This window comes from Henckelia pumila, chromosome 3 (assembly GCF_033568475.1).
Source record: "Henckelia pumila isolate YLH828 chromosome 3, ASM3356847v2, whole genome shotgun sequence".
NCBI lineage: Eukaryota > Viridiplantae > Streptophyta > Magnoliopsida > Lamiales > Gesneriaceae > Henckelia > Henckelia pumila.
In genome coordinates, this window is record NC_133122.1 from 62438787 (window position 1) to 62465555 (window position 26769).

At 33.8% G+C, this 26769-nt stretch overlaps 1 protein-coding gene across 1 annotated transcript; it reads left to right on the forward strand.

Annotated features, from left to right (window-relative positions):
- Window positions 1–7630: 7630 nt before the first annotated feature.
- On the forward strand, window positions 7631–14777 carry LOC140887013 (protein STICHEL-like). Its single transcript, XM_073294001.1, is given in 7 exon segments — window positions 7631–8383; window positions 8386–10398; window positions 10650–10857; window positions 11538–12101; window positions 12538–13231; window positions 14416–14497; window positions 14573–14777. Coding segments are annotated over 7 exon segments (3867 nt in total). The 5' UTR covers window positions 7631–8182; the 3' UTR covers window positions 14678–14777.
- Window positions 14778–26769: the final 11992 nt, after the last annotated feature.

Genomic DNA, 26769 nt, shown 5'->3' on the forward strand with positions numbered 1-26769 from the left:
CCGAATATTTCATGGCTTGAGAGGGGGTGAGCAGTGGTCACATTGGTTCTTGACTGTTAATGAGGCGAGCTAGAAATGAGCGATGAGAATGACTTAGGTGAGATAAAAAAAAATAATTTGCTAGCGGAAAATCAGTTGAGAATGAAATGTTATTACAAATATAATCTTTGAGATGCGCATGTGGACGCCTGATACGTTGGATATGATTATTATTGATGAGAGGATTAGATTCCACGGAAGGGTTGATTGAGCTATCAAGTTGAGAAGATGTGGGAATCGTCACTGAATGATCGTTGGAGTGATCAATTGGATTATGAGATATTGAATCACTAGGAAAAGCTTCAGGAGGTAAATTTATTGATTGTATGTTATAATCAAAAGTTTCATCATCATCGATTGGGGTAATGGAAATTGAATTCTTTGATGATGAAGATGAGAGATTGTGATATGGAAAAATTGACTCATGGAATATGACATCACGAGAAACATATATTTTTTGAGATTTAAAATCGTATATTCGATATCCAGTTTGACCATGTGGATAACCAACAAAGATACCGGGCTTGGCTCGCTCATCGAATTTGTGTCGAATATTCATATTTTTAGCAAAACATAAACATCCGAAAACACGAAGAGATGAATATGATGGAACAGTTCCAAGTAAGACGTGATGAGGTGATTTATATTGAAGAATCGGAGTAGGAATTTTGTTGATAATAAAAGCCGCGGTGAGAATACATTCACCCTAAAATGAAATAGGCAAATTCGCTTGATATCTTAAAGCGCGAGCGACCTCAAGTAAATGTCGATGCTTGCGTTCGACAACACCATTTTGTTGGGGGTTCCAACACAACTGCGTTGGCGAGTGATTCCATTATCATGAAACCAAGTTTGCATTTCTTTAGAAAGAAATTCAGAACCATTATCTGATCGAATGGTTTGAAGTTGAGGAAGAAAAATTCCTCCGTTGCCAGATCTTATATGAGAAATTTTCGTATTTAATTGACGACTGATTTGATTAAAGAAATGAATTAACATGTTGAAATTTTCAGATTTATGTTTCAATAAATAAATCCAAGTGCACCTTGAATAATCATCAACAATAGTGAGAAAAAAACGAGATCCATTTTTAGAAGGTACGAAAAAAGGACCCCAAATATCAACATGAATTAATTCAAAACAATGAGTAGAACAAGATTTACTTCTAGAAAAAAGAAGACGTGACTATTTAGCACGGGGGCAAACATCGCACATGAATTCTTTATTTGCAATAACACTTGGAGAATTCTTGACAATAAAATCAAAACGAGACCTAGATGGATGACCTAGACGAGAATGTCATAGGTCAAATTTATTACATTGCTTGAAAGAAAAAGCAGAATTTAAAATTAAATCTGTATCTAAATAAAAGAGACCATTTCGAGCACTACCCCGACCAATTTTCTTCGTCGTTATGCGGTCCTGAAATATACACTCAGAAGATGAAAAAATGGCATCACAATTTGTTGACTTTGTTAATTGTGAAATAGATAGAAAATTGAATTTGAAGGATGGAATGTGGAAAACATTCGTGAGAGTAAGTAATGATGAACAATTAACCGTGCCTATGTGTGTCACAGGCGCTTGAGAACCATCCGGTAATTGAACTGATATATTTTTATGTACTTTATAATACGAAGAAAAAAAATAGAGAGATGTACATATATGATTAGAAGCACCTGAATCAATAATCCAACAAGAAGGAAAACAAGTAAGAGTCGTACCTGCCAAGTGGGCTGAAGATCCGCCAGATTCTTCTTTGGCGAGGAGTGCAAGGAGTTTATTATACTGTTCAGATGTGAAATGACTAGCGAAGTTAGCGGAAGGTGACTCTGTTTTCTTTACATATTTATCTTGTTTATCTGGAAAACCATGAATCTGATAGCATGTAGCGAGAGTATGACCATGCTTGTTGCAATGCTCACAGAAAGGGCGTTGGCGTTTTCCTGTGGCTCGAAACGGTGGCTTATACGTTTGAAGTGCTGCTGAATCAATAGTAGGAGTAGTTCGAATATTAATTTCTTTTTTTTTCTTCTTGACGTACCAAATTATAGATACGTTGAATGGAAGGAAATGGCTCCATCAAGAGAATTTGACTGCGGATAGCCGAAAAAGCGATCATGTAGCCCTTGAAGAAACTCCATGGCATGATCTTGATTTTGTTGATCAATAATGCTTTTAGCATTGCCGCAAATACAGCGAGTGATAGTGGTAATGGAACTGAGTTCGTCTCACAAAGACTTGAGTTGTGTGAAATATAGAGAAACAGATATACCATCTTGGTTGAGAGTAGATATTGATTGCTTCAACTGATAGATCTTAGGAGCATTTGATTGAGAAAACCGATCTTTTAGATCTGTCCAGATTTGTGCTGCAGTTTCAGCATATAAAATACTTGGACGGATTTCTGGTGAAACACAATTAAGGATCCAACTTCCAACTAGATCATTGCAATGCTCCCAGTTGGAAATATCATCCTTTTCCTTTGGAATTGTGAGAGACCCATCGACAAAGCCAAATCTATTTTTGGCATGGAGTGCCATTGTCACTGCACGACTCCATGAACCATAATTGTCACCTGTCAATAAAGGGGTAACAAGGATGGCGGAAGGGCTATCAGAGTGATGAATGGCATAGAGGTCAGTTTTGATTGAAGGTGTGGAACTCATGTTTGCATCAGCCATGTGAAGGAATAAGAGAAAGAAATGATACGTGATATTTCAACCTGATACTGATATCATGTGAAAATAGAGATCCCAAGAATTAGATCGTTTATTTCTTTCTGATGTTCAATATATAGATATAGTACAAAAAAGAGAGAATACATCAAAATAGGAACAGAAAATTTGTTACAACAAATAAATCTAATCTAGTTGATAAGATCTAAACTAAAACAAATATGAATACTAACGAACAAATCATATTGATTTGATATCGTCCAACATCAAACAAGAGCAGAATGTGCAGCGCACTACTAGTGTACTATTTTTCAAGAATGATGACGTGGAGAAGGACAAAAGAAATAGATCTCTTATTTAGACGCACATGGGATTTGAATATTATGACCATTGCAATCCCGAGCTATAAATAGTTGATTCAGATTAATTGAGAGAGACATCGAGAGAGAGAGAGAGATATCGAGAAATAACGCTCACACACACGATTTACATAACTCTCGAATATAAAAGCTTTCAAGTTATCAATCAAGCGAGTTAAGAGCTTCAAGAGCAGTTGAAGCAAACTAATAAAGCACATGCTCAGATTCATATAAGATCAAGTGTAGGATCATTTGTGCTAAGTCTATCGAGTTGCAAACTCATTATATCAGATCAGTTGAATGTTCTGTAAAACACTATTATTGTAACAAGAAGCAGTCGAGGATTGAGTTCTTGAGCTGAGTCTAGGAGTTCTGAGATAGACAGTGGTGTAAGTCCTAGTCTTGGATCAGGCTGTTGCAAATTACGTGTAATGGTCAAAGTCTTTTAGAGTGAATCCTTCCGAGATGGAAGAAGGGGTGACGTAAGAGATTTAACTCCGAACATCCAGAAACAAATTTGCTGTGTTATTTTCTATCTGTCAAACACATTCACTCATCTCACCATTAATTCAACCAGTCCATTTGATATGCTTCATTCTGTTAGTTAACCTATTCCCACAATTATCCAAGTTGGTTGATTAATATTGACACACAAGAAAAACAATAGTCCAGTTCCTAATCTATCTGAACTCAAAACAGTAGAAAGTGCAGTAGATTGTTGTCATCCATATTGAAGTTCCATCTGACCAAATAGTCTATGCCTCCAGACCGATCCTATCCCCCAACAAAATTTATGGGTCTGCCCCTTATGACTGATGTGGGAATTTATTTTACATTAAGATGATATTGTTTACTACAAAATCCCTTTAAATTTGGATTGAAGAATTTAGGAGATAGTTGAAAATATCATATATTATGTAGGTTTTGAATGATTATTGACTTAAACTTATTTTTTCATTTTCTTGTATTAATGCAGTTGAAAAATACACTAGTCAGATAATTTATATTAACAAATTTTGTGTGAAAGAATCGTTCGAAATAACAGTGATAGAAGAAATCGAAGCTATGTGATAATTTATATCCTACTCTATCATCAGCATTTTTTTTCGAACGATTTTTTTTGTTGTCATTTCTACATGATCCAAGTTTGATTGGATATCTTATTTATCTGCCGATGTAAAATGTAAATCTTTTTGTCATATTATTATCTCAAATATATCTGATCACTATAAATATTTTATAATAATTTGCTTAAGAATATCTTGAAGTCTACTCATCAAATGGTTCAAATCAAATCAAATCAAAGCTCAACTTGAATGGGAATAGCCAGATAGGTCCTCGTCAAAGCACGACACATGCGCTCACGTGAAAAGAAGAGAATCCCAATCCATTATTCTTATATTTTATTAATATAGCCAAAATTGTTTTAAAAAAATTAATGATCTAAAAACTTACTATTAATTAATAATTAATGATTCCTGAAACAAATTAAGGAACTATTATAAAGAAAAACGCATATTAAGAGTCTAACAAACCGATCTCTATTTCATAACAGGGATCGATTGATGGATTTTTTCGATAATAAAATGTTGGGCACTAATTTTTAGAGACCGATATAACTCGTCTGTCTCTAAATTAAAATAGAAGCCGAACCAAATAAATTTTGATTTTAACATTTATATTCGAATTTCAAATTTCGATTTTCGGTTCGGTTTGGTGTTTGGTTTTTCCAGTTTGGATTTTCGGTTTTTTCGGTTTTATCCGAAGTTTGAACACCCCTAAATTTAGGGATAAATTGAATACAATCGGTCTCTAAGTATTAATTCTTTTTTTTTTTTTTAAAAAGGTATTTAATTCTTTTTCCTTTTTATCATTCGTATGTAATTTGCCAAAGAACGTGATTCATATTTGGGGAAAAAAATAAAATAAAGAGGATTTCAAAACATGAGAGTGAATTTGGTGGTGAAACTTTTTTTTAAAAAATTTCCAAAGTACCCTCTAATTAACAAATTATATTTACCACATTTTTTCTTTACCTTTACTATTTTCTCTTATCGTTTCAATTTAAGAAATTAATAATTTTTATTGTAAAATATTTTCAGAAAACCTAATTGATTAATTAACATTTTTTTGGAACAGACACATCAAATGTGCTAATTGCTATGATCCACTAGTTATTATCATCTTACAGAAACCTCTTAAAAAATTACAAGAGTAAAATTAATAATAAAATATTCATCTTTTTCGCTCACTCTTAAATTATTTATTATTAGAATAATTAAGAGGAATTTCGATATTGGCCGTTGCATGGATTAGCTGCTAAATTCTTGTTTAATAATTCGGAAATGCCTCATATAATTGTCAAGTTAGCATTAAATGTACCTATTTCAAAATTTTAAGTTTCAAATTAATTATGTGATCTTTATTTTAGGTTAATGACGAGATTCAATATCTTTTATATCATCGTGTGTTTGACTCATCGAGGTTTAAAAACTATGTGATATGCATTTTCAATTTATCATTCAATTTTAAGCGATGTGTAATGAGAGAATAATTAATTTACCTTAAGTTTTGCATATTATTAGCGGAAGGTTCCTATCTCATGGCTATTATCTCATGGGGTAGGTGGAAGCATGTGATTGTTGCAAATTATGTGGATACACATAATATGTGGGATGCACATGATTTGCACCAATCACAAAAGTCCACATTACCCATGGGATATCCCATTACCCCATGGGTAGGACTGAATTTTTCATTATTAGCTTAGTACATGATAGAATACCAGCTTTCAAGACGTCGAATTCGTATTTTGAAGGGAATAATAACGTAATCAGATTTTTTATCAATTAGTTTTCGATTAATTTTTAAATAGAAATTAGTTAATTATATAATTTTTTCTTTTATAGATGGATCTACCCTAAAACATATATATGATATTATTAACGCATACACCTTACCTTATCTGTGTATCGGACATTTATTGTGAGTAATATTTAACATAATTAATGGCCATTGGTCTCCAATGAATTTAAAATCTCACCTGGCATTTTTTTCATATATGTTTAATGACCTTTTTATAATTTTTTTTAAAAATGTCACAATACAAAAATTTCACCGTCACATTCTTTCATTTCTTGGTATGAATGAATTAACTTTGCAGGGTATATCCCAGCCAAAAATTAATAATAACAACAATGACAAAAAATACTCGGTAGGGTATCTATAATTGGGAAAAATATACATATCCAATTATATATATTCAAAATAATTTCATTAAAAAATTAAGCCTGTATTATATTTAAGAAAAAATTTGAGGTTTGCTGGACTGAATTTCCAAAATTGATAGCATTAAACTATCAATTATAAATTGACGGTTTAAATCCAACAAAAGGTGAAATCCATAGAACACAAAATCTATACTTTTAATGAGACATTAATATAAAATGATTATATTTTGGAAGTTGTAATATTTATAATAGTATCAGAAATAAAAATTATAAAATATTAAGTTTTAGTATCCAAAAATGTTAGAAAAATTCACTCGACACATAAAGAGACGATATTTTAAGTTCGAGAAATTCTAATAAACTTTGCCGAATTTTTTTTTACTCTTTTTCGTTCTAATTTCTAAACACAAAAACTCATATGATATATTCTCACGTGTCAATTTTTGTAAAATAGATATCTTATTTGACCCAACTTATGAAAAATATCATTTTTTTGCTAAATAAATATGAATTAGACTGACTAATCTAACGGATAAAATCTATAATTTTCTCAAATGGTCTCGCGAGAGGGATCATTCATTTCTTCGTTGTATTGCATCTAATAATAATAATAATAATAATAATAATAATGGAGTCGAGATCTAATAATTTTTCTTTTTTGAAATCGTCCTTGGTCCCATCTAATAGATAAATTATCGGATTACTATTGAATGAATACTTTGAAATATAATTTTCTCGAAACTGGGATGTGATATAAGCTAAAATATAGCACTGTTCTGTTCACCATATTATTAATATATATATAATTCATCTTATCTCATCGCATGTTTTTCTCATCATATTATTTATCCATATATTAACTATTTATTTTACATCAATCGAATCATTAATTATTTATAATACATCAATCAAATCATTGAATTTAAATTACTATATTATCTCTTATAAATAATATAATTTTTATTTTATTTATTGTTAAAAAAACAAAATAATCATTTAACATTTTTATATAAAATTTAATCAATCAAATCAAATCAACTATAATCTATCAATCAAATTCAATACTATTTTAACAATCATTTTTTATTACATTATATTACTTATGTATGTATTACTTATACCACGACTCAAACCAAACGATGCCTACTAATAAAATTTTTAAAGTCCCAGTACATTTTGAACAATCATTGGATTTTTGAAATGGAATCTTGAAAAGACTTGTTTGTTCAAAAAAATAATAATAAAAAAATCATCAGTGGATGATCACTAAAATATGAGCAGAAACTTGTAAGAAAATGGAAACTGAAACAAATCAAGAACTAAATCTCAGACAAAATCAAGATTAAAAGCGAAAATCCCCACTTATTACAAGAAGAATTTTTGGAGCCCCAAAACTCAATTCATTCTTGGGCGGGCCACTTCCCCTTCAGAGAGAGGGAAAACCTGTTACCATTTTTACTCCTTTTTCTTCCGAACCGAAAAAAGATTCAATCTTTCACACAGAACACGGAAAAATCATTCATCCCTTCATTCTGGCAGCTGTTATGGAGTGATTCATTCCCTTTCCGTACTGAGCCCTACACTATTTTTCCTCCACAGAAACGCTACTTGGCTAGTTTCCACACTACTGGCTGTGTAGGCTTGATTTCTGCCCCATCCCTTATTATGGCTGTCTGTTGGAAAAAGTTCCATTATTGAAAGGGAAATTAAATTCTGTCGGATCTGTACTTCCCTCCTCTTAGTGCAAAACCAATAATTTTCTTTTGATTCCTCACTCACATATATGGCCAGAATGTGGGATTAAGGTAGCGTTTATGTTATTCTGCTGTATTTGTTGCTGCGGCTTTCTGGTGGAGTAGTGGCAGTAGTTTGTTCGATGGCATCTGTGGAAATGCGCGGTGGAAGTGTTGGCAGAGGTGGGATTGATCCTAGTAACCTTCATTTGAAGAAAGAGCTGACGCAAATCCGGAAGGCCGCAAGAAACTTAAGGGATCCCGGAACTTCCTCTTCGTGGCGGTCCCCGCTGAATTCTGCCCCAGCCCTCACCAAGCATCATTATGTGCATCATCAAAAGAATGTCTGCTTGATTTCGTTGATGGTAAAGCCATTTCTTCTTTATCTGAGCAGTGTTTGCAACGGTCATTGAACGTAGAAAGCAATGGTAATAGTGGTAATGTTAATGTTACCAATGATAAGGGCAATGTGAATGTGAAAGAGAAACAGAAGATGGTGTTTTTGTATAATTGGAAGAGCCAGAAATCTGAGGGTGAAGTAAATCGGCAGATGGGTGTGGATGATATAGAGAACAGCAAGAATGTAGAGCTATATTTGAATCAAGAAAGTGTTGATATCGATAACATGAGTGATGGGAGGGATGATGGTGGGAATGATTCTAAGAGTGATGCTTATTCGAGTGATAGGTATGCTTCTGCTATCTTTAAGTGTAAAGATACGAGATTTTCTCCATCTATTAGGCGAACTATTAGGAAGAAGTCGAAGAGGAGCAATTATTCTAGTGCCAGCTTGTGGAATCATAATGAAAAATTGCGAAAACAGATGCCACTCACGAGAGGCACCAAAAATGTCGTGGAAGGTTCACCTAGTTTAGGAATGGGGAGGTATGATCTGGCGAGTTTGGTTGATCAGTCAGATGATACTGAAGATTACTGTAACTCCGAGGACTTGAGGAGGGTGTCAGCAATTTCTCCATTGCTAGCTAAGCTTAAAAGTAAAGGTTGGGCTCATTCACCGAAAACGTTGTTGAGGAGTCACAGGAAAGAGGATGACTCCATTTCATACAGTACACCTGCATTGTCGACGAGTTCTTATAATAAACATGGAATTACGAATCCTAGTATCATTGAGTCCTGGGATGCCACTACGGGATCCATTAACGATGCAGATGATGAAGTGGATGATCAATTGGATTTTCCTGGGAAACAAGGATGTGGAATTCCTTGTTATTGGTCAAGAAGGTCCACACCAAAGTCTAGAATTGGATGTGGGAGTTGCTCTCCGTCTCTTTCGGATACGTTAAGGAGGAAAGGGAGTAGCATCTTATGTGGAACCCGGACAATGTATCATAAAAGACATCATCGGTCAACCATGGGATCCATCAAGAGGAGAACAACTAGGACTGGTGCTGAAAGTGTTGCCTCCCTTCTTGCCAACAGTGGCAATGGACAAGGAGGATCATCTATGGGAAGTGGAAGTGGGAACAGCGATGACGAAATTTCCACAAATTTTGGGGAGCTTGATTTGGAGGCCTTGAGCAGGTTAGATGGAAGGAGGTGGTCATCGAGTTGTAGGAGTCAAGAAGGGTTAGAGTTAGAAGCTTTCAAGGGGGAAATGCACGAGGAAAGTTCTCCTGAAAATGTCCGTAGCCTGTGTCACAGGTATAGGCCAATGTTTTTTGACGAATTGGTTGGTCAAAATATAGTTGTCCAATCCCTCACTAGTGCAATTAATAGAGCAAGGATCGCTCCCGTTTATCTTTTCCAAGGTCCTCGTGGAACTGGAAAAACTTCAGCTGCAAGGATTTTTGCCACGGCTTTGAATTGCCTTGCCACTGATGAGGCTAAACCCTGCGGAGTCTGCAGGGAATGCTCAGATTCCATATCTGGCAAGAATAGGTATCTTAAAGAAGTTGATGGCTCTAATAAAAAGGGAATCAACAACATTAGAACTCTTTTGAAAAATCTCTCGGTGGTTCATTTATCAGCCTCGTCTCAATACAAGATTTTTATTATTGATGAATGTCACTTATTGCCCTCAAAGACATGGCTGACTTTTCTTCGACTCCTTGAGAAACTTCAGCCACGGGTAGTTTTCATCCTCATAACGACGGATATTGACAACATACCACGGACTATATTGTCACGTTGTCAGAAGCACCTTTTCAGCAAAATTAGCAATGGAGACATTATCACTCGGCTGAGGAAGATTGCCACTGATGAGAATTTGGATGTTGAATTGGAGGCACTAGATTTGATTGCTTCGAATGCAGATGGGTCGCTAAGAGATGCTGAAACCATGTTAGACCAGTTGAGTTTGTTTGGAAAAAGAATCTCTATTTCCTTGGTGAATGAGCTGGTAAGTTTGAGTGAACTTCTGTTCCTTATAGTTTCTCTCTGTTTATAATTTTTCTGTTACTATACAATTTTAGAATGCCCATTGAAACAAGTGTTAAAAAAAAATTTACCGAGTTGCATGTTTATAGGAAAGTTCATACAATTCTCGAGTTAACAACTTAAACAATGAAATGTAGCAATTTTTTTTCTTGTTCTCATGGTTTAAATTAAGCAAAGTACCTTATGTAAATGTGCTTCCCCCGCGCCCTGTAGATTGGGGTCGTTTCTGATGAGAAACTGCTGGAGCTTTTGGAGTTAGCTATGTCATCAAACGCTACAGAAACAGTGATTAGAGCCAGAGAATTGATGGATTCAGGCGTTGATCCGATAGTATTAATGTCACAAATGGCAACTCTTATTGTTGATATCATTGCTGGAACCTACCCTACCGTTGATGCCAGGCACAATGATTCTTTCATTGGTGAGAGAAATTTTAAGAGCCTCTACTCTTCCATTTTTTCCACTTTTTATTTTGCATTATGTGTTGATTTACCAAATTTAATTGCAATTGATGGTTCATTTAGCTTCATAAGAATAGAGTAATACTTTTAAGGTGGATGATATACTAACATTATGAGATGAGTGTCATATCGGTGCTTCTTCAAGCAAAAAAGGTAAAGGACAGTAAAAAATTGAATCTTTTGTAGAGCTCAAACTGTTTGCGAGGTTAATGCCAAAAATTTTCCCCAGCTCAGAATGAAAACATGTTTATTCTCTGAGTACCATGTAAGAAATTGATTACATATTTCTTTATTGGAGCAAAAATAAATGTGTTAGCAACATGTTACCAAGATAAAAGGCTGTCTACATTTTGCGTTTTTGTCTGGATGTATTCTTGTTGGAGAGCAGCTGCCACTAATATTTTATATGGCTACCTAAGTGTTACATCCATCGAGATGTAATATGTATATGTCTTTGTGCTGTTCCTACATGCTATATCCTTTGGCATCTCTACTATTCACCTATGCTCTTGAGTACGTGGAGTGTGCCGTATACAAATCGTGTTTAAGCTGGATAATTATTTCGTGATCAAAGATCATGATCTCAACTTTTGTTTATATTATAATGTGTTGCAAGTAATGTCTGATTGATTTTTTTCAGTGTCTGAAAGAGAAGTGGACAGATTAAAGCGTGCACTGACTCTCCTCTCTGAAGCAGAAAAGCATCTAAGACTGTCAAGTGAAAGATCAACTTGGTTCACCGCTACTCTGTTACAGTTAGGTTCTTTGCCTTCTCCTGATCAAAGTCAGTCAGGAAGTAGTCGACGACAAAGCTCCAAGGCAACTGAAGAAGACCGAATGAGCATCCTTAAAGAAGCTGCTGCCCAGAAGCAGAGAACCGATGGCCAGTTTCTACCAAAATTGGCTTCTCCCTCATCCTTTGTGATAACTGCTACTAACCGCAATTCAACTAACAAGGAGAATCCCATTTCACTAACATGTGCTGCCAGTTTCGATTCCAATACCAATCAAAACCAGTTTTTGAGTGGCGAAGGATTGAGATACTCGCATGATGACTTTAGAAGTGCGAAATCTAGTTCAAGAAGCATGGACTCAAAAATGTTGATTGATATATGGCTCCAATGCATTGAGAAGTGTCACTCCAAGACATTGAGACAACTCCTCCATTCTCATGGGAAGCTCGTATCAATATCCGAATTTAAAGGTAAAAGTGTGACCGTTGCAAATAACTTGCCATATATTCAAAACCAATGTTATTTTGTCTCATTTTGCTTTTCACCTGCTAGAGGATAACGATTGCCTTTGTTCTCCTGAGTCACTGCATATGTAGCACAGTAATTCAGAACGTGGTATTTGGGTTTTATGGTTTAAAAGCTTTTGTATTATTATCCCTAGTTATAGCATTTGGTACAAGGCGGTGCTCGGTTCGACAATTTGTTTATGAGTAAACCTTTTAAAGGGAGCACTAGTATAATGTGTATACACATCTGCATGCATTCGATCTACACACTGCACTTGATTTAATCTTAAGACAATGCTGTGAACTTTATGACAATGTTTCAGTTTTTATTGGTGGATATTAATATATAAAAGTGAACATTTTCTTCAATCGTCCCCAACCTTAAAACTACTATGTGCAGGTGGTTTTGTTGCTCACATTGCATTTGGAGATAGTAATATCAAAACCAGAGCAGAAGGTTTTCTTAGCAGCATCACGAACTCTTTTGAAATTGTTTTACGCCACAATGTGGAGGTTAAAATTATCCTGGTACCAGATTCTTCAAGTGAAAAGCAGATGGACAAAAACATAGCAATAAACCTGGAAAACAAATCCACACGCTCAAATATAACAGGAGGAAATTCCGATCTTGATTTACGCCATGTCCCATTGAAGGTATCAAGAGGAAACTTTAATGTGTCTGAAGGTCATCAAATAGAAACTTCCGAAAACACTAGCGCCTCAAAGGAGAGAAAGAAGGATATTCCTGGTCGGAGAATCGAATCCATTATTCACGAGCAGAGACTGGAAACTGCTTGGTTGCAAGCAATGGAGAAAGGAACCCCTGGATCAATGAGTTGTTTGAAACCTGAAAGGAATCAAATTTTGCCACAGGATGGAATGTATAATCCGAATGACATGGAGCTGATGAATTCTCGGGATGTGGTGCCAATGAAGCACTGGGAAGATGAGTTAAATCACGAAATCAAAGCTCTAAAAAAGGATGAAATGCAACAACAAAAGGAACATGTTGTCAAGGGGATCAGTCATTGCCCCATCTCTCCAAGCTTGTTGCATAATAGCAGTTTTGCCAGAGATTTCAACAAAGATAACATGTGAGTTACCAGCTTAATGATTCCATGTTTTATTTATGTTTATAATCATTTGTGTTTTTAGCTTGTTATCTCTGATGATTTTTATGCTTTGACATGCAAAATAGTGCCACTTGAAATCTTGAAATTTGGTTCTCTGTATATAAATTCAAATTTGGAGCATGGACTTGGTCGGTTATCAATAATTCAATATAGGCATAAGAAAAGTTCAAATCTGGTTTGATTGAAGGATGTAGTTTTTTTAGCAGCCGAAGATTATGAATAACTCGCTTTTTATAACAAACTAACAGTGGACTTTGCTTTGTTTTTATGTTATGCGTCAAAGTTCTACCATTATTTAGAAATAATATTTTAAGCAATGCCAAATAAACTAAACTCTGCTTCCATCCAATTTTTCTTCACTCATTGCTACTTGTAGTCTATTATAATCCTTGGACTATTTTTTGAATAATGTGAAATCTGTCAAGTTAATCACATCAAAGCCAATATTATGTTATTGCTATGAATATTTTATTGTGACGAGTGTTTATCTTTATAATATTTTCCAACCTTTACAAATGGATGGTAATAACCAATAATTCTAAAGTAAAAAAAGATGGGGTCAATCAGAGGTTTTGTTTCTTAGGCATTTGGCCATGGATGGACTGAACAACGTAGTTTTGAGTTACTTTTGTGAAGAAAATCGATAACGAAACTCCAACATAATCTCACGAGGCTGCCCATGAATAAATAAACAAAATAGAACCAGTTTTTTGTACCGGCTATATGGTTTTTCAAACAAATGTTAAAAAGGAGAGCTAGTCAGATTGTCTCTTTGTGCCAAACACTATAGCTAGAAGTTTCAACTTAAAATCTTTAAACGTTTCATGACTTCGCCAGATTGTAGTTTCAATTCTTGCTTTCAGATAATATTTATTTGTTTATGGTGGAGAATTTCTCCCGCAATATGGTTGGGTTCTTGAGTAATTAAAAGTGATCATATATAGTGACGATGATTCTGTGACAAACACTAGTACGGAATAAATCTTTTCTTAGTTTCAATTTTCTCTAGAGATGTTTCATTTAGATTCCTTCTTCCTGGTTGTTTTTCCCCGAACATTGGCTTCTTGATCTAAAATTTTAGTATGCAACATGCCACATGGGTTAAAAATTCCCGAGTCAACTCTTGTTTCTTGCATCCGTTTTAGGGGATATGAATCAGGATCAGGAGCAGGTGGTTGCACTGCTTTGTTTTGTTGGAACAACACCAGAACTCATAGAAGGGGAAAGGTAAGTTGTCGCTTTTCTTTCCATTTTTTGATGCCAAAATCAAATCTTTACCACCCTTTTGTGTTCCAAAATCAGGGTCCAAAGGGTACACCTATTAATGCACGCCAAAATGGACGTTTTTCGTGGTTTGGAGTTTGTGCAAAATCAAGAAGGACTTCGGATAACAGATACGGTAGATGATACAGAAGGGCGCCACCTCAAGTTTCGACTTCATTATTTTGCCATAAGCCGCTCAAGTTAGCTTATCCTGGTTTTACTTTTTTATTTGATTATTACAACGTTGAAGGAAATGTGATTTACATTTGGACCTCTGCATATTTGCAAGTCCTGAGCCAATTTTAAATGGGAAGACTTTTTCTTTGAGCTATTATTAGTTAATTTGCACACTAGTTTGGGCATGTTGGAGGGAGGCATGGAGCTAATGAAAAGGTCGTTATAGATTTTATATTTTTTAAAAATATATTGGATTTTAATTCGAACCTTTGTGTCTGTCAAGTTATTCATATGATTTCTTGAAGACATTTAAAATTCTTCGAGCTTGCGTAATATCGAGGAAAATTTAATTTGGTTGCATTCAGTAATTTGTTAAAAATTAAATTAAAACCTGTAAAAGTGTGAAATAAACTAATTAATACTTTTAATTTGGTTCTGTCAAAAAAAAAATACTTTTAATTTGGTGGATAAATATTCCAAAAACTAAAATAATTACAATGAGTGGATAATTAAAACCCGTGTAAAAAATATCATGGCATGAAATGAATGAATTATGTAAATTAAATAATTTAGTCGTATTTAAAAATAATTATATACAAAGATGCAGATATATCTTAGATAATTTAATTAATGTTATAATTAATTCAATGAGAACAGATAAAACTGAGGGATATAAAGAAATTCTACTTAAAACTACTTCATTAAATCGCTATTTACAAGGTACAATTATAGCTTACAAATCTGTCAAGGATCCACTGGCTTCGTGACAAAAAGTGAGGTTTAGGGGTGTATACAAATTGAATCGAACCGAATATTAGTAATAATTTTCGGCTCGAATTAAGTATATTTAAGTTTGAGCTTAATTCAAAACTCAAAAATTTTAGATTTTATGGCTCGAATTCGGCTTGAAATGTTCGAACACATTCACGATCTATTTGAACTATTGCTTAAATATTACATTCGATAATGAAGCATCGGATGCTCTAAATATCCGAAAAAGCTCAAAATGCATATATATGAAATATATAATTATATTATATTAATTAAACTCGCGATCGGCTATCACACAAAATAATTTTTGCTCAACTCCGACTCGAAAAAGTTTGAACATATTCGAGTTATGCTTGAGTTCGATGACTTCGAATACGAATCAAATGTTTATCAAGTTAATTTGTAAAGTTCAGAAATCAACTCGATTCGTTTACAACCCCATTGAAGTTCCAAGACATGTATCTTGGGTTCAAATCCTACCATGTGGGTAGTTAGATTAAGAACGTTGTTGTTACAATCTATTTTATGTTATCCACTTTTCTTTTAAATCCCATCATGCAAACACTCCATTTCGTAAAATTTACATTTCATTTAAATCCCACCATGTAAAAATAGAGCGTAAATAACAACTCTTTTAAATTAGATACCGAGAATCTATGTTGATAAGGAGATTAATATTTAGTATTTACATCCAAAAATATTATTAACACTCTACATTACCTATTTAATTATCTACTCGACAACTTTTTAATTATTTTCATTATATACTATAACATTTTTCTTTACCTTAAATAACTTAAATATTATTTTTGTTTATTCCAATAAATAATTGTAATATTTTAAAAATGTATCATAATTTTTGTCATATACAGAAAATTATAAAATAACAAGAAAAAAATATTAATTTTAATAGTTTATTTATGTCAACATAGAATTAATGTAGTTCAAATGGTATTTTTATGTTATAAAAATTGTATTATTATTAACGAATGTATTATATAGAATGAAGAAAAATAATAAAAACTAACGAATAATCTTACTTTTAATTTTAACATTTTGTATATTTTAAATGTTATTCCAAAATTTAATAAGAATTTTATAATTCAAAAATTTTTACACCTCGATATTTTAATATATTTTGTAACAAAAAAAAATTTAACCAATACTTTGTAAACTCCTATTAAAACCAGGGATAATGTTGCATGGTTTTCAATCACAAGTGTACAATGTCAAATTTTAATATATGATGAGTACATTATCGTTCTCACGAAGATTGGAAATTTATATTCACACTAATATCAACTTATTTAGAAAATCGAGGCGTGAGATTTCAATAAATTAAAGTACATTAAATACTGCGGAATTTCAAAGACGACTTTGGGTTTACGATTTGAGATGAGTTCTAGATACAAGATTTCATCAATTTTCATCCATGTAAATCATATCAATTGACAAATTTAGAGGCCAAGAACCCTTAGTTGTTAAAATCGTGAGCGTGTGTAGCCGGGGGGGGGGGGGGTATGGGGGGATGTATACACACTTCAATTAATTTTGATAACTTGAGCTGATTTAACAACCCGATTTGAAAATATTTTGCTTAAACACAATTTTTGCAATAAGTAAATATAAGGAACAAGAGATTTTTTATGGAAGTACGAAGCTAAAACTTCTACATCTCCACTTCTTCTGTTTCCAGAAGGATTTTACTAGAAGAGTTTGATTTATACAATAACTTGTATAAATCCGATCCGATCAACCCTCGAAAGGAACTCCTAGTATCAACTTCTCAATTCAGATCACTATATGACTGAGTTACAATTTGAATTCAAAGAGAGATATGTTTCAACAAGCAGATCTAATTATCACAAAGTAATCTCAATCAATTGATCTGATATAGGCAGTAAGCTTGAACTTTGTGTTTTGATATTTGATCTGCTACTTTTCTGATTGCGTGAAAATTGCTTATGAAGGCTGATAATATTTAAGTTCATAATCGTGAAAATCAAGAGCTGTTGATCTCTGAGTATCATCGAGTATTTATAGTTGGTCCTGGTTCAACGTTTAAAAAAGTAACCGATAGAATGTTTGTCTCTGTTTCTTTCGAATTTTAATCATGAGATGCCACGTGTTCTCGTACCTTTTCAAATATAGTGGAAAATTTGAATTAGTATCGAGTACGGAGGTTAACGTTTATATTCCAACAACTTTCCTTGTCTTTTAGTTTAATAGCTTGTTGTGTAGATTTGATCTGGTTTGGTGTTTGATATGGTCTCTCTTTTCTTGTTTGATCAATTCGAGTATGGAAGATTAAAGATACTTACGCATTTTAACATGTCCAAATCAATCTACGAACTTGATATCAGACTGATTTTACTTTTTTCTTAGTTTTGTTTGTTCAATTGATATGTTAATCATCACCAAAATTACGAAGTGTTCTTCATCAATTTCTCCCTTTTTAGTTAATGGTATTTCATAACTAATTGATTGAGCAACAGGTAATGTCAAAACCAAGTAACATATTCAATTGTCGTAGATCAAATATATAGTTGTAGATCAAATAACATCCAGATGAACAAGAAAATTGGACTTTATCTATTGTGGCCTCTGCTTTCGGATTACTTGGTCTTTTTGGATGAAGAAGCTCCTTTGGATGATGAAGCCCCTTTTTCTCCCTTTTTGGCATCACCTGAGTGTTTGAGAAAATCCATAATCTTTGTGAGCTGGGTGCCAAAGGTAGACCTCAATTACTGAAATTTGTCTTGCATTGAGATTTGGACAGTGTTGATATGACAAATGATATTTGTATTTCCTCGTAATTGCAGACTGTGCATATGTTGAATAGAGGCGAACAGAGCTGCAATCTTTTCAAAGACCGTCTGCTTAAATTCAAGAAAATCATCAGGAGTGAGAACTTTGTCTACTTTAAATGAGGATATAACATCAGAAAACTTTCCAAGTGTAGTAGCGATCAGATATGGTTGCTGAGGAATCAATGAGTGAGGAACCAGAGAAGTGTCCTGTAGATCTTGTAAATCTGAATCAGTTGTATGATCCCTGATGTCTTGTATGCCAATTGAAGCTGGAACATGAATATCATCATTAATTTTAATTTGATATGTATTGGAAGATGACGGTGAAAGAGAAGCATCTTATTCTAGAATATCTTTTGTATGAGGTTTGGGAGGACTTGGTACTATCACCAGTGCAAGTTCATTGTCATCACTTTCTTTATATGGATGATCTTCATTTAGTAGAGATGGTATGACATGAAGAATTGCATGCATGGGATCTGATGTAGGGAATACAATGTATTCAATAGTCTTTAAACATCTCATCTGTTGATGTTAACGGGAGTTCAGGCAGATAATATGAGTGCTGATCAGGCTGATCTATCGGGGAATTCATCCTTTCTGTCTGTTCTGCATCAGTAATCTTGAATTGATTTGGAATATCTTGATGTTCAAAAGTTTGTTCTGGAATGGGTTCAGTCAGAACAAGAGCAGTGTCAGGATCAACTGATCAGGCTCAGAAAATTGATCTGTAGATTGATTGTAGTTAACTTGGTCTTTAGGAATATACAAATTTAGATCCTGGCCTATGGTTTTGGCCGTCATTTCTAGAAATAGAGCATCCATCTCAAGCTGATTGATCACGACAGTGTCATCAAAGGAATTTGGACTGCGAGGATTGTATTAAGCTCGCTTGAATTGCAGAAGTTGACGTATCATTCCTTCCTTTATCTTTGTAGTGGTGAATTATTTCTATGAAGGGCTTGAGATATGTATGTGTTTTCAGCCCATTCTAAGATTCTTTGCTCAAAAATTTACCAAATTTGTGAGTATCTTCCATGAACAAAAATTGGAGAAATGTGCCTGTGTTCTGTGCTTGACCCATTTTAAAAAAGGTTCATCCTATCATCGAATTGATATGTAACTGCTTATAGTTCTTGGTTAATTGCAATTTGAGCACCTGAGAGAAATAGAGGCTCAACATTTGTGTTGGATCCTTGTTCCTTGAACTGAGTCGGTCCAGACTCCAATGTGGTGATGTGAGTTTCTACAAGAGGTAGAATAACTTGAGAAACTCTGGAGAGTGGGATTGCCGAAACAGGAGCAGGTTTAATAGCTGGAATTTTTACTGACTTTAACAGACAAGAACTCTTCTTGGTCTGGACTTTTGGTGAAGCAATAATGCTAGCCAAAGTTACTATGTCTGATTCCGACTCTTCTTCTTCGAGTCCTGAAAAACAAGTTTTATTTTTATTGATTTCTTTCTTGGGACGATAGTCATCTTGGTTGGAGTGGATTGGATAACTGATGCTTTAGCCTTAGTTTGTTCGTTCTGAACAGTGAGATCTTCAATCTCGTCCTCATATGTGTTTTCCTTTTTAAACACAATCAACTTCTTGGATTGTAGACTTCAATGGCTCGTTCATTTAAAATTTTTTGAGGATGTAGTGCAGACCATACACAAAAATGTACATTCAACTCATTAAGAATATAACTGATTTGGAATTCAAAACCTTGAGATTGAATGGTAGGAATAGTAATCATACTGGTTAAAGATCTTAAAATAATACCTCTGACTAGTTGATCTGAGTTCCAGTGGAAATAGCATCCATAATGTCGAACTTTTCAACCGTGATTGCATCAAAGGATCCTGATTTGGCCAGAAGAGATTTTAGCCACAATGTCATGAAGAAGTCTAAACTCAATCTTTATCTCATTCTTCTTGCAGGGAATCTTGATGGGAACATTCGTAAGAGAGTACATGGCTTTCATCTGGTCTCTCTGAGAAGTAGAGATGAAAATTTGTCAATCCATTCCGGGGCAGATCAATAGATGTTGAAAATAGATTAGGAGTGATCGTGAAAAATTCTCCTTCAACAGAACTTGTGATATTACCATCTGCCACTTTAGCAGTTTGGAAGAACTTGGGTAGAACTTGCTTGAAGATGAAATTCCCACAACTCAGGATTTTTCGTAGACCCGAAGCTTCAAGAGTATGAAACATTTCAACCATTCCTTCATCTGGAAGATCATAGAAGGTGTGAAAATCCACAAGATGAATGTTTTGAGTGATTGATGACATTTTTCTACAAAGCACGTCAAAGGGTGAAAAGCAAATCTGTTCGAGAATGTTAGTGTTTTGGCAAAGAGATAATAAAGAGATAAAGATAAAATTTATATATATATATATATATATATATATATATATATATATATATAGTCATGATCCACTGCACACTATGTGTGCAGGGATTTTGTGTGCACCGCGGGATGTTCGCGCGAACATTTAAAAAAAAAATCAGACGTTCATGCGAACATCACAGGGTGCACACAAAATCTCTGCACACTGGTGTGCAGGGGAATAAGATTTATATATATATATATATATATATATATATATATATATATGAGTTTCTTTCAAGTGCCCACCTATCATGCCCACTACTATGTCCACCAATGATGTGGCACTATTTTATTGGACCTACAATTTATCACATCCAATAGGAATAGTGTCACATCATTGGTGGGCATGGTGGTGGGTATGATAGGTGGGCACTTGAAAGAAACTATATATATATATATATATATATATATATATATATATATATATATATAACAATGCTCAGATGATGTGGCTGCCATCGTGTCAAGTATAAATTTTGAAAAAAAGATAAAGGACATGTTACGCGGTAAAATTCAAAGTTTACACAATACCACCTGGAATTTTGAATTAATAGTACTAGGGTATCGCAATCGTTAAAGGACAAAACAGTTCAATAGGATACTGTTTGTATTCGCACCCTAGCATCTATAAATATCATCTAGCTAAGGCCTCATTAATTTTCTCAAACTTCTCAAATAAGCAGATAAAACAGTGAAACTAGTACATGGATAAGGCTGGATCATGCTTCCTGCTCGCAATTCGGAAAAGAGTACTGCATGATTTTCAGAGAGGTGTTACTACATGGAGATCACCACAAAAAAAAAATTGAGGACATGGTCCCTTAGGAAGAAATGTCCACGTGATTCAAGATTGAGGGAGTGTGAATGTACCACAATGCTCTTCTGCTCCTCGTAAAAAGAGATGCCCTAGATGCTTGTCGTTGAGGAAGGAGAAGTACTCGAACATGGCTCCGACTATGACCGATCTGAGCTCATTTTTCCAAGATGAAAAATATGTTTTTTCTTATGACTGGTTAAAGAGGAGCAGGGACTCTTTAACACCTTCTGAACTTAGATGAGTTCACAAAGACAGCTGAGAGCCACTGTATGCTTGTCTTAAGAGGTGGAGTGATGCGAGAGATTGAATTTAAGAGAAAAATGTGTGATCCTTATTAATAGAATTATGTTTATTAATGAAATATTTTCTATTTTACTCTGTTGTCTATTTACTATATGCAAATATTTGACAATCAGTAAGCCAGAGACAGATAAATAAGATATTGAAAGTTAATTAAGACTAAATAAATTATGAATATGCATTCCCCCTAAATTAATATCATTTTTAAACTTAAATTAATCCAAACCAAAGAATATTGCGAATGTAAGAAAAATTAGCATTCGGAGGTGGGCTTTAGTAAAGATATCTGCAACTTGTAGACTCGGTAGAGATGTATTCCAGACGGAATAATCCTTCTTAAGAAAATGATCTTGGATATAAAAATGACTGACGTATGTTCAATATGATTTGTTCTTGAAATGAATAATTATTGATTAGTTGGGTGGTCACAGTTTTGAAATCTTTTTCTTTTGATTTGAGAAAAATCACGCAAGTAAATCTTGAAACAAATCATCTAACAATGACCAAAGTGTACTTTCATTCTCCCTAAGATCATTACAGGTATCGGAACAAAGAGATCCATGTGCAGTAATTCTAAGCTTTTGGAAGAGGGAATTACAACCCTTGTTTTAAAATTTGATTTGACTTTGCTTATCAGCTGGCAAGCAGTGCAAATCCGCTTAACTTTGGAAAACTCAATATTAGGCAGACCGGTAAACCAAATCCATGTTCGCTCAGATTGGCTATTGCTTTTAAGTTCAAATGATTTCATATCTTTTGTGTCATAACCAATTTTTGTTCATGTTTGAGGAAACTAGACAAGCTATATCTCTTGGTTGAAACATACCAATTGATCAATAAGTGTTTCCACTTCTTTCACCCATAGTTATACCCTTTGAATTATCTCCAAATGTGTTTTTGAGTCCCGAAACTTGTGAAAATTCAGACAACAGCTTGATTTCTCCAGTCATATGTCTGAAATAGCCACTGTCCAAGTACCAGACTGATTGCTTTACCAGCTCACTTCTTTTATCCTGAAATCAAAGATAAAATAATTTTGGTACCCATATCTATTTGAGTCCATGCTGGATTAATCCCTTAGGAATCCATACTTGAATTATCTTTACAGATTTTCCATTATACAAGCCCCCAAGAGTAAGTGATCTAGCTGATACCTTTCGTGCATTGTGTTGTGGGTGCCTAATGAAATGGTCAAACTGATTCTTTATGTCAAGTTTCCAATACTTCTTTTGAGCAGGTTGTTTTTGAAATATAGTCTATGTTTAATCGTCATAAAGTTCTGTCTATTTTGACTATATCCAAGCATATTTGATCTGGCCTTAGTCATTCTAGATTGTGAACTTCCAGGTTCAACATATCCCAAACCTTTATGAAAAAGTTTGCTATGTTGATTTATTAGAGGTCTAACAGAATTTTCAGGCTCAAGGTGTTCATATATCGTGCTGGATCTAACAAATTTCATATATTTAGAATTGTTCTTATCCAAACATTACTGAGTATTAGTTTCAGATGAATTGTTGTCATTCATGCTAAAGCCTAAGCTAGTACTATCACCAGCTTGCTTCTGCATTTCATTCATTTTATCTAGTGAAACAGAATACTTGTTCCAAGTGTTTACTAAGTTTGTCAACCTTTGATTTTCAGATAAAACAAATTGGAGTTCACTTCTCATATTTGTATTTTCAGTCATTAACAGATTTAATTGAGCCTTTATACTATCTTATTCAATAGACTCAGTAGAGTCCATTTGATCTGACTTATCTGTTGTGCTCTTATGAGATATTCTTCGATACTCAATTACCATTAATTCATTTAAAGTAGTGATAAGATATTCTATAGTAAATTCATCTGAAGTAAAATCAAATATCTCGCCATCATCTGGTATTTCTAATCATCTCCTTCCATCAAGCATTTGACAACTTCATCATCGTTCTCACTTGAAGAAGTTTATGAACAATATGAATTAGTATCTGATTCGGCCCACTTGCTATTGCTCTCTTCTGCCATTAGTGCTTTTTGCTCTTTCTTTCTACTGAAATTCTTTCTTTCTTCTCTGGAGATCTTCTTGTGAGATTTCTTCCTTTCGTTATTCTTTGGTTTTGTACATTCAGCTATGAAATGTCTTTTGTTGCCACAGTTAGAGCAAGATCGATCATCATTGGTTAGTTTTTTCCTTCAGAAACTGGATTTGTTTGTGCTCTGGAATTTTTTGTGATTCTTTCTCATAAACTTGCCAAATTTATTGACAAAGAGTGACATAGCATCGCTACTGAGTTGATCTGCAGTCTTGATATTAGATGTTTACTCTGTTGCTGTCAGAGCCTTAGTAACTTGTGGAGTATATGGTTATTCTTCAATTCGAACTCCCAGCTCGAAATCATAGATTTGAGATCAGCGAACAAATCATGTAGTTCGATCTTATTGAGGTCCCTGGATTCTCTCATTGCAATTGTTTTAACATCCCATTCACGAGGAAAGGCTCTCGTAACTTTCAGAGTCACTTCTCTGTTACTGTAGCCTTTTCCCAATGCATTCAACTCATAATGCTGTTAAATCTTTCATCGAACTCATTCATTGTTTCTCCGAGCTTCATTTTGATACTGTCGAACTTATGGATTGCCACCATGAGTTTGTTTTCCTTTGTTTGATCATTTCCTTCACATAGTTATGTGAGTTTCTCCCATATTTCTTTGTCGTGGTGCATGTTTTAATCTTGCAAAACATATTCTTATCCAAGGTTTTGTATAGTATGTCTCTTGCCACATTGTCCAAGTTTGCTTCTTTTTTTTTTTTATCCTCGGTTGTCCATTCTGATCTGGGTTTCTCAATCATTATTGAGGTGCACTTTCAGTGACAACAGCTGCAGTGTTTGCCTATCAATGATTTTCATTGGTCCATCCATAATGATGTACCACATATCATCCGTCTTGAGCAGATAGATGTTCCTGCATGCGCATTTTCCATGTCATCATAATCTTCCTTAGAGAACATATGAATTTTTTTAAATGATGCCATAGCTATTCAAGAGAAGTTCAGATTTAAAGAAGAATTAAACCCGCTCTGATACCAATTGTTAGGATCTTGAGTGTGTGTAGAAGGGGGAGGGATGAATACCCACTAAAATTAATTTTTATAACTTTAGCTGATTTAACAGTCTTATTTAAAAATATTTTATTCCACAAACAATTTTACTCAAAAGAACTGATCTGAACTGGCGGAATATATCTTCCCTTGTAAAATTGAACTATAAGCTATAAGAAAGATCAAATAACTAAGTTCTTAAGTAAAGATAAGGCACAAGAGCATTTTTTATGGAAGTTCGAAGCTAAAACATCTAAGTCCCCCCTTTTCACTGTTTTCGGAAGGATTTCACTAGATAAAGTTTGATTTACACAACAACTTGTACAAATCCGAGCCCATACAATCCTTGAAAGAAACACTTGGTGTCAACCTCTCAATTCAGATCACTATCTGAATGAGATACAATTTGAATTCAAAGAAGATATAAGCTTCAACAAGCTAGCTCTAAATATCAGCAACAGAAAGATAAAATAAATCAATTGAGATCTGATATAGGTAGTATCCTTGAACTTTGGTGTTTGGATCTTTGATCTACTAACTTGTTTGATTGCGTGAAATTTCCTCTTGAAGGGCATGATAATCTTTAAGGTTCAGAATCGTGAAAAGAAAGAGTTGTTGGTCTGTGAGTAGCATCGAGTATTTATAGTTGATCTGCTTCAACTTTCAAAAAAGAAAGCCGGTAAGAATGTTTGTAATCAGTTTTCTTCCGACATTTGATCATGAGATGCCACGTGTCGCCGTACCTTTTCAAATATTTTAAAAATATGAATCAGTGTCAAGTACTGAGGTTAACGTTTATATTCCTACAACTTACCTTGTCTATTAGTTTAAGTATCGTGCTGCGTAATTTTGATCTGGTCTCTCTTTTTCTTATCTAATCAATCAAGTATGTCAGATGAGAGATACTTAAGCGTTTTAACATGTCCAGATCAATCTAAAAACTTGATATCAGACTGATTTTACTTTGTTCTTGGTTTTGTTTATTCAATTGATCTGTAAAATCACATAGTAAAGTTGATTCTCCATTCCCCCAGATGAATTTTCTTCATCTTGTGATTTAATTATCCCTTGTTGTTCACAGAGACGTCTCAAATTTGTATTACAAGACTTCTTGAATGCGTAGTCATGTTGTGTGGTTATGTTCAAATGCGTAGCCAAAAATTTATCTTAGGGTGGGCTGAACTAGATACAAAATATAAATATTTATTTCATAAAAGTTCATCACCAAGAATTTAATGTATCAATTCAATATATCATAATACATAATCTTTTAAATAACTGCACAAAAATATGTTTAAAAAATAGTATATAATACATTTCAATCAAGTTATTTAGGTTGTACTATATTTTATCAACAGAGTTCTTATTTAACTAAAATATTATTTAATATATGCATATTTTAATTTATTAATGATATTTATGTAGATTTTTAATTATTTTTTGGGCAAATTTTATAGTAATTATATAATACAAAATGCATAAACATAATTGGATTAATATTGGACCAAACTACTATTAAAAAATATGAAATTAATTGGACCATATACATCAATAAATTAATTTTGACAAAGGTAGAAATATATGTATAAATTAATATTAACATACTAAAAATTAATACATGAAGTCCAACTACATATAATAATAATAAAAAAAAGTCCAACCACTTATATATTATATGTACACGCTAGGCCCATGGAAGCCCTTGCAGTAGCAAGGCTCCTTGTTATGTTGTTTTGGTTGTTCTATGATGAAAGAATGATGAATTGTCACGCATCTTTTGTTTATAACACTACATCATTAGCAAACCAAAAATGACGCACAAAACCCAATATGGATATGTTTCTGTGCGTTCAATCCTATGTTTGTGGGTTTTGAATGCATGCACTGGATTAGAAACA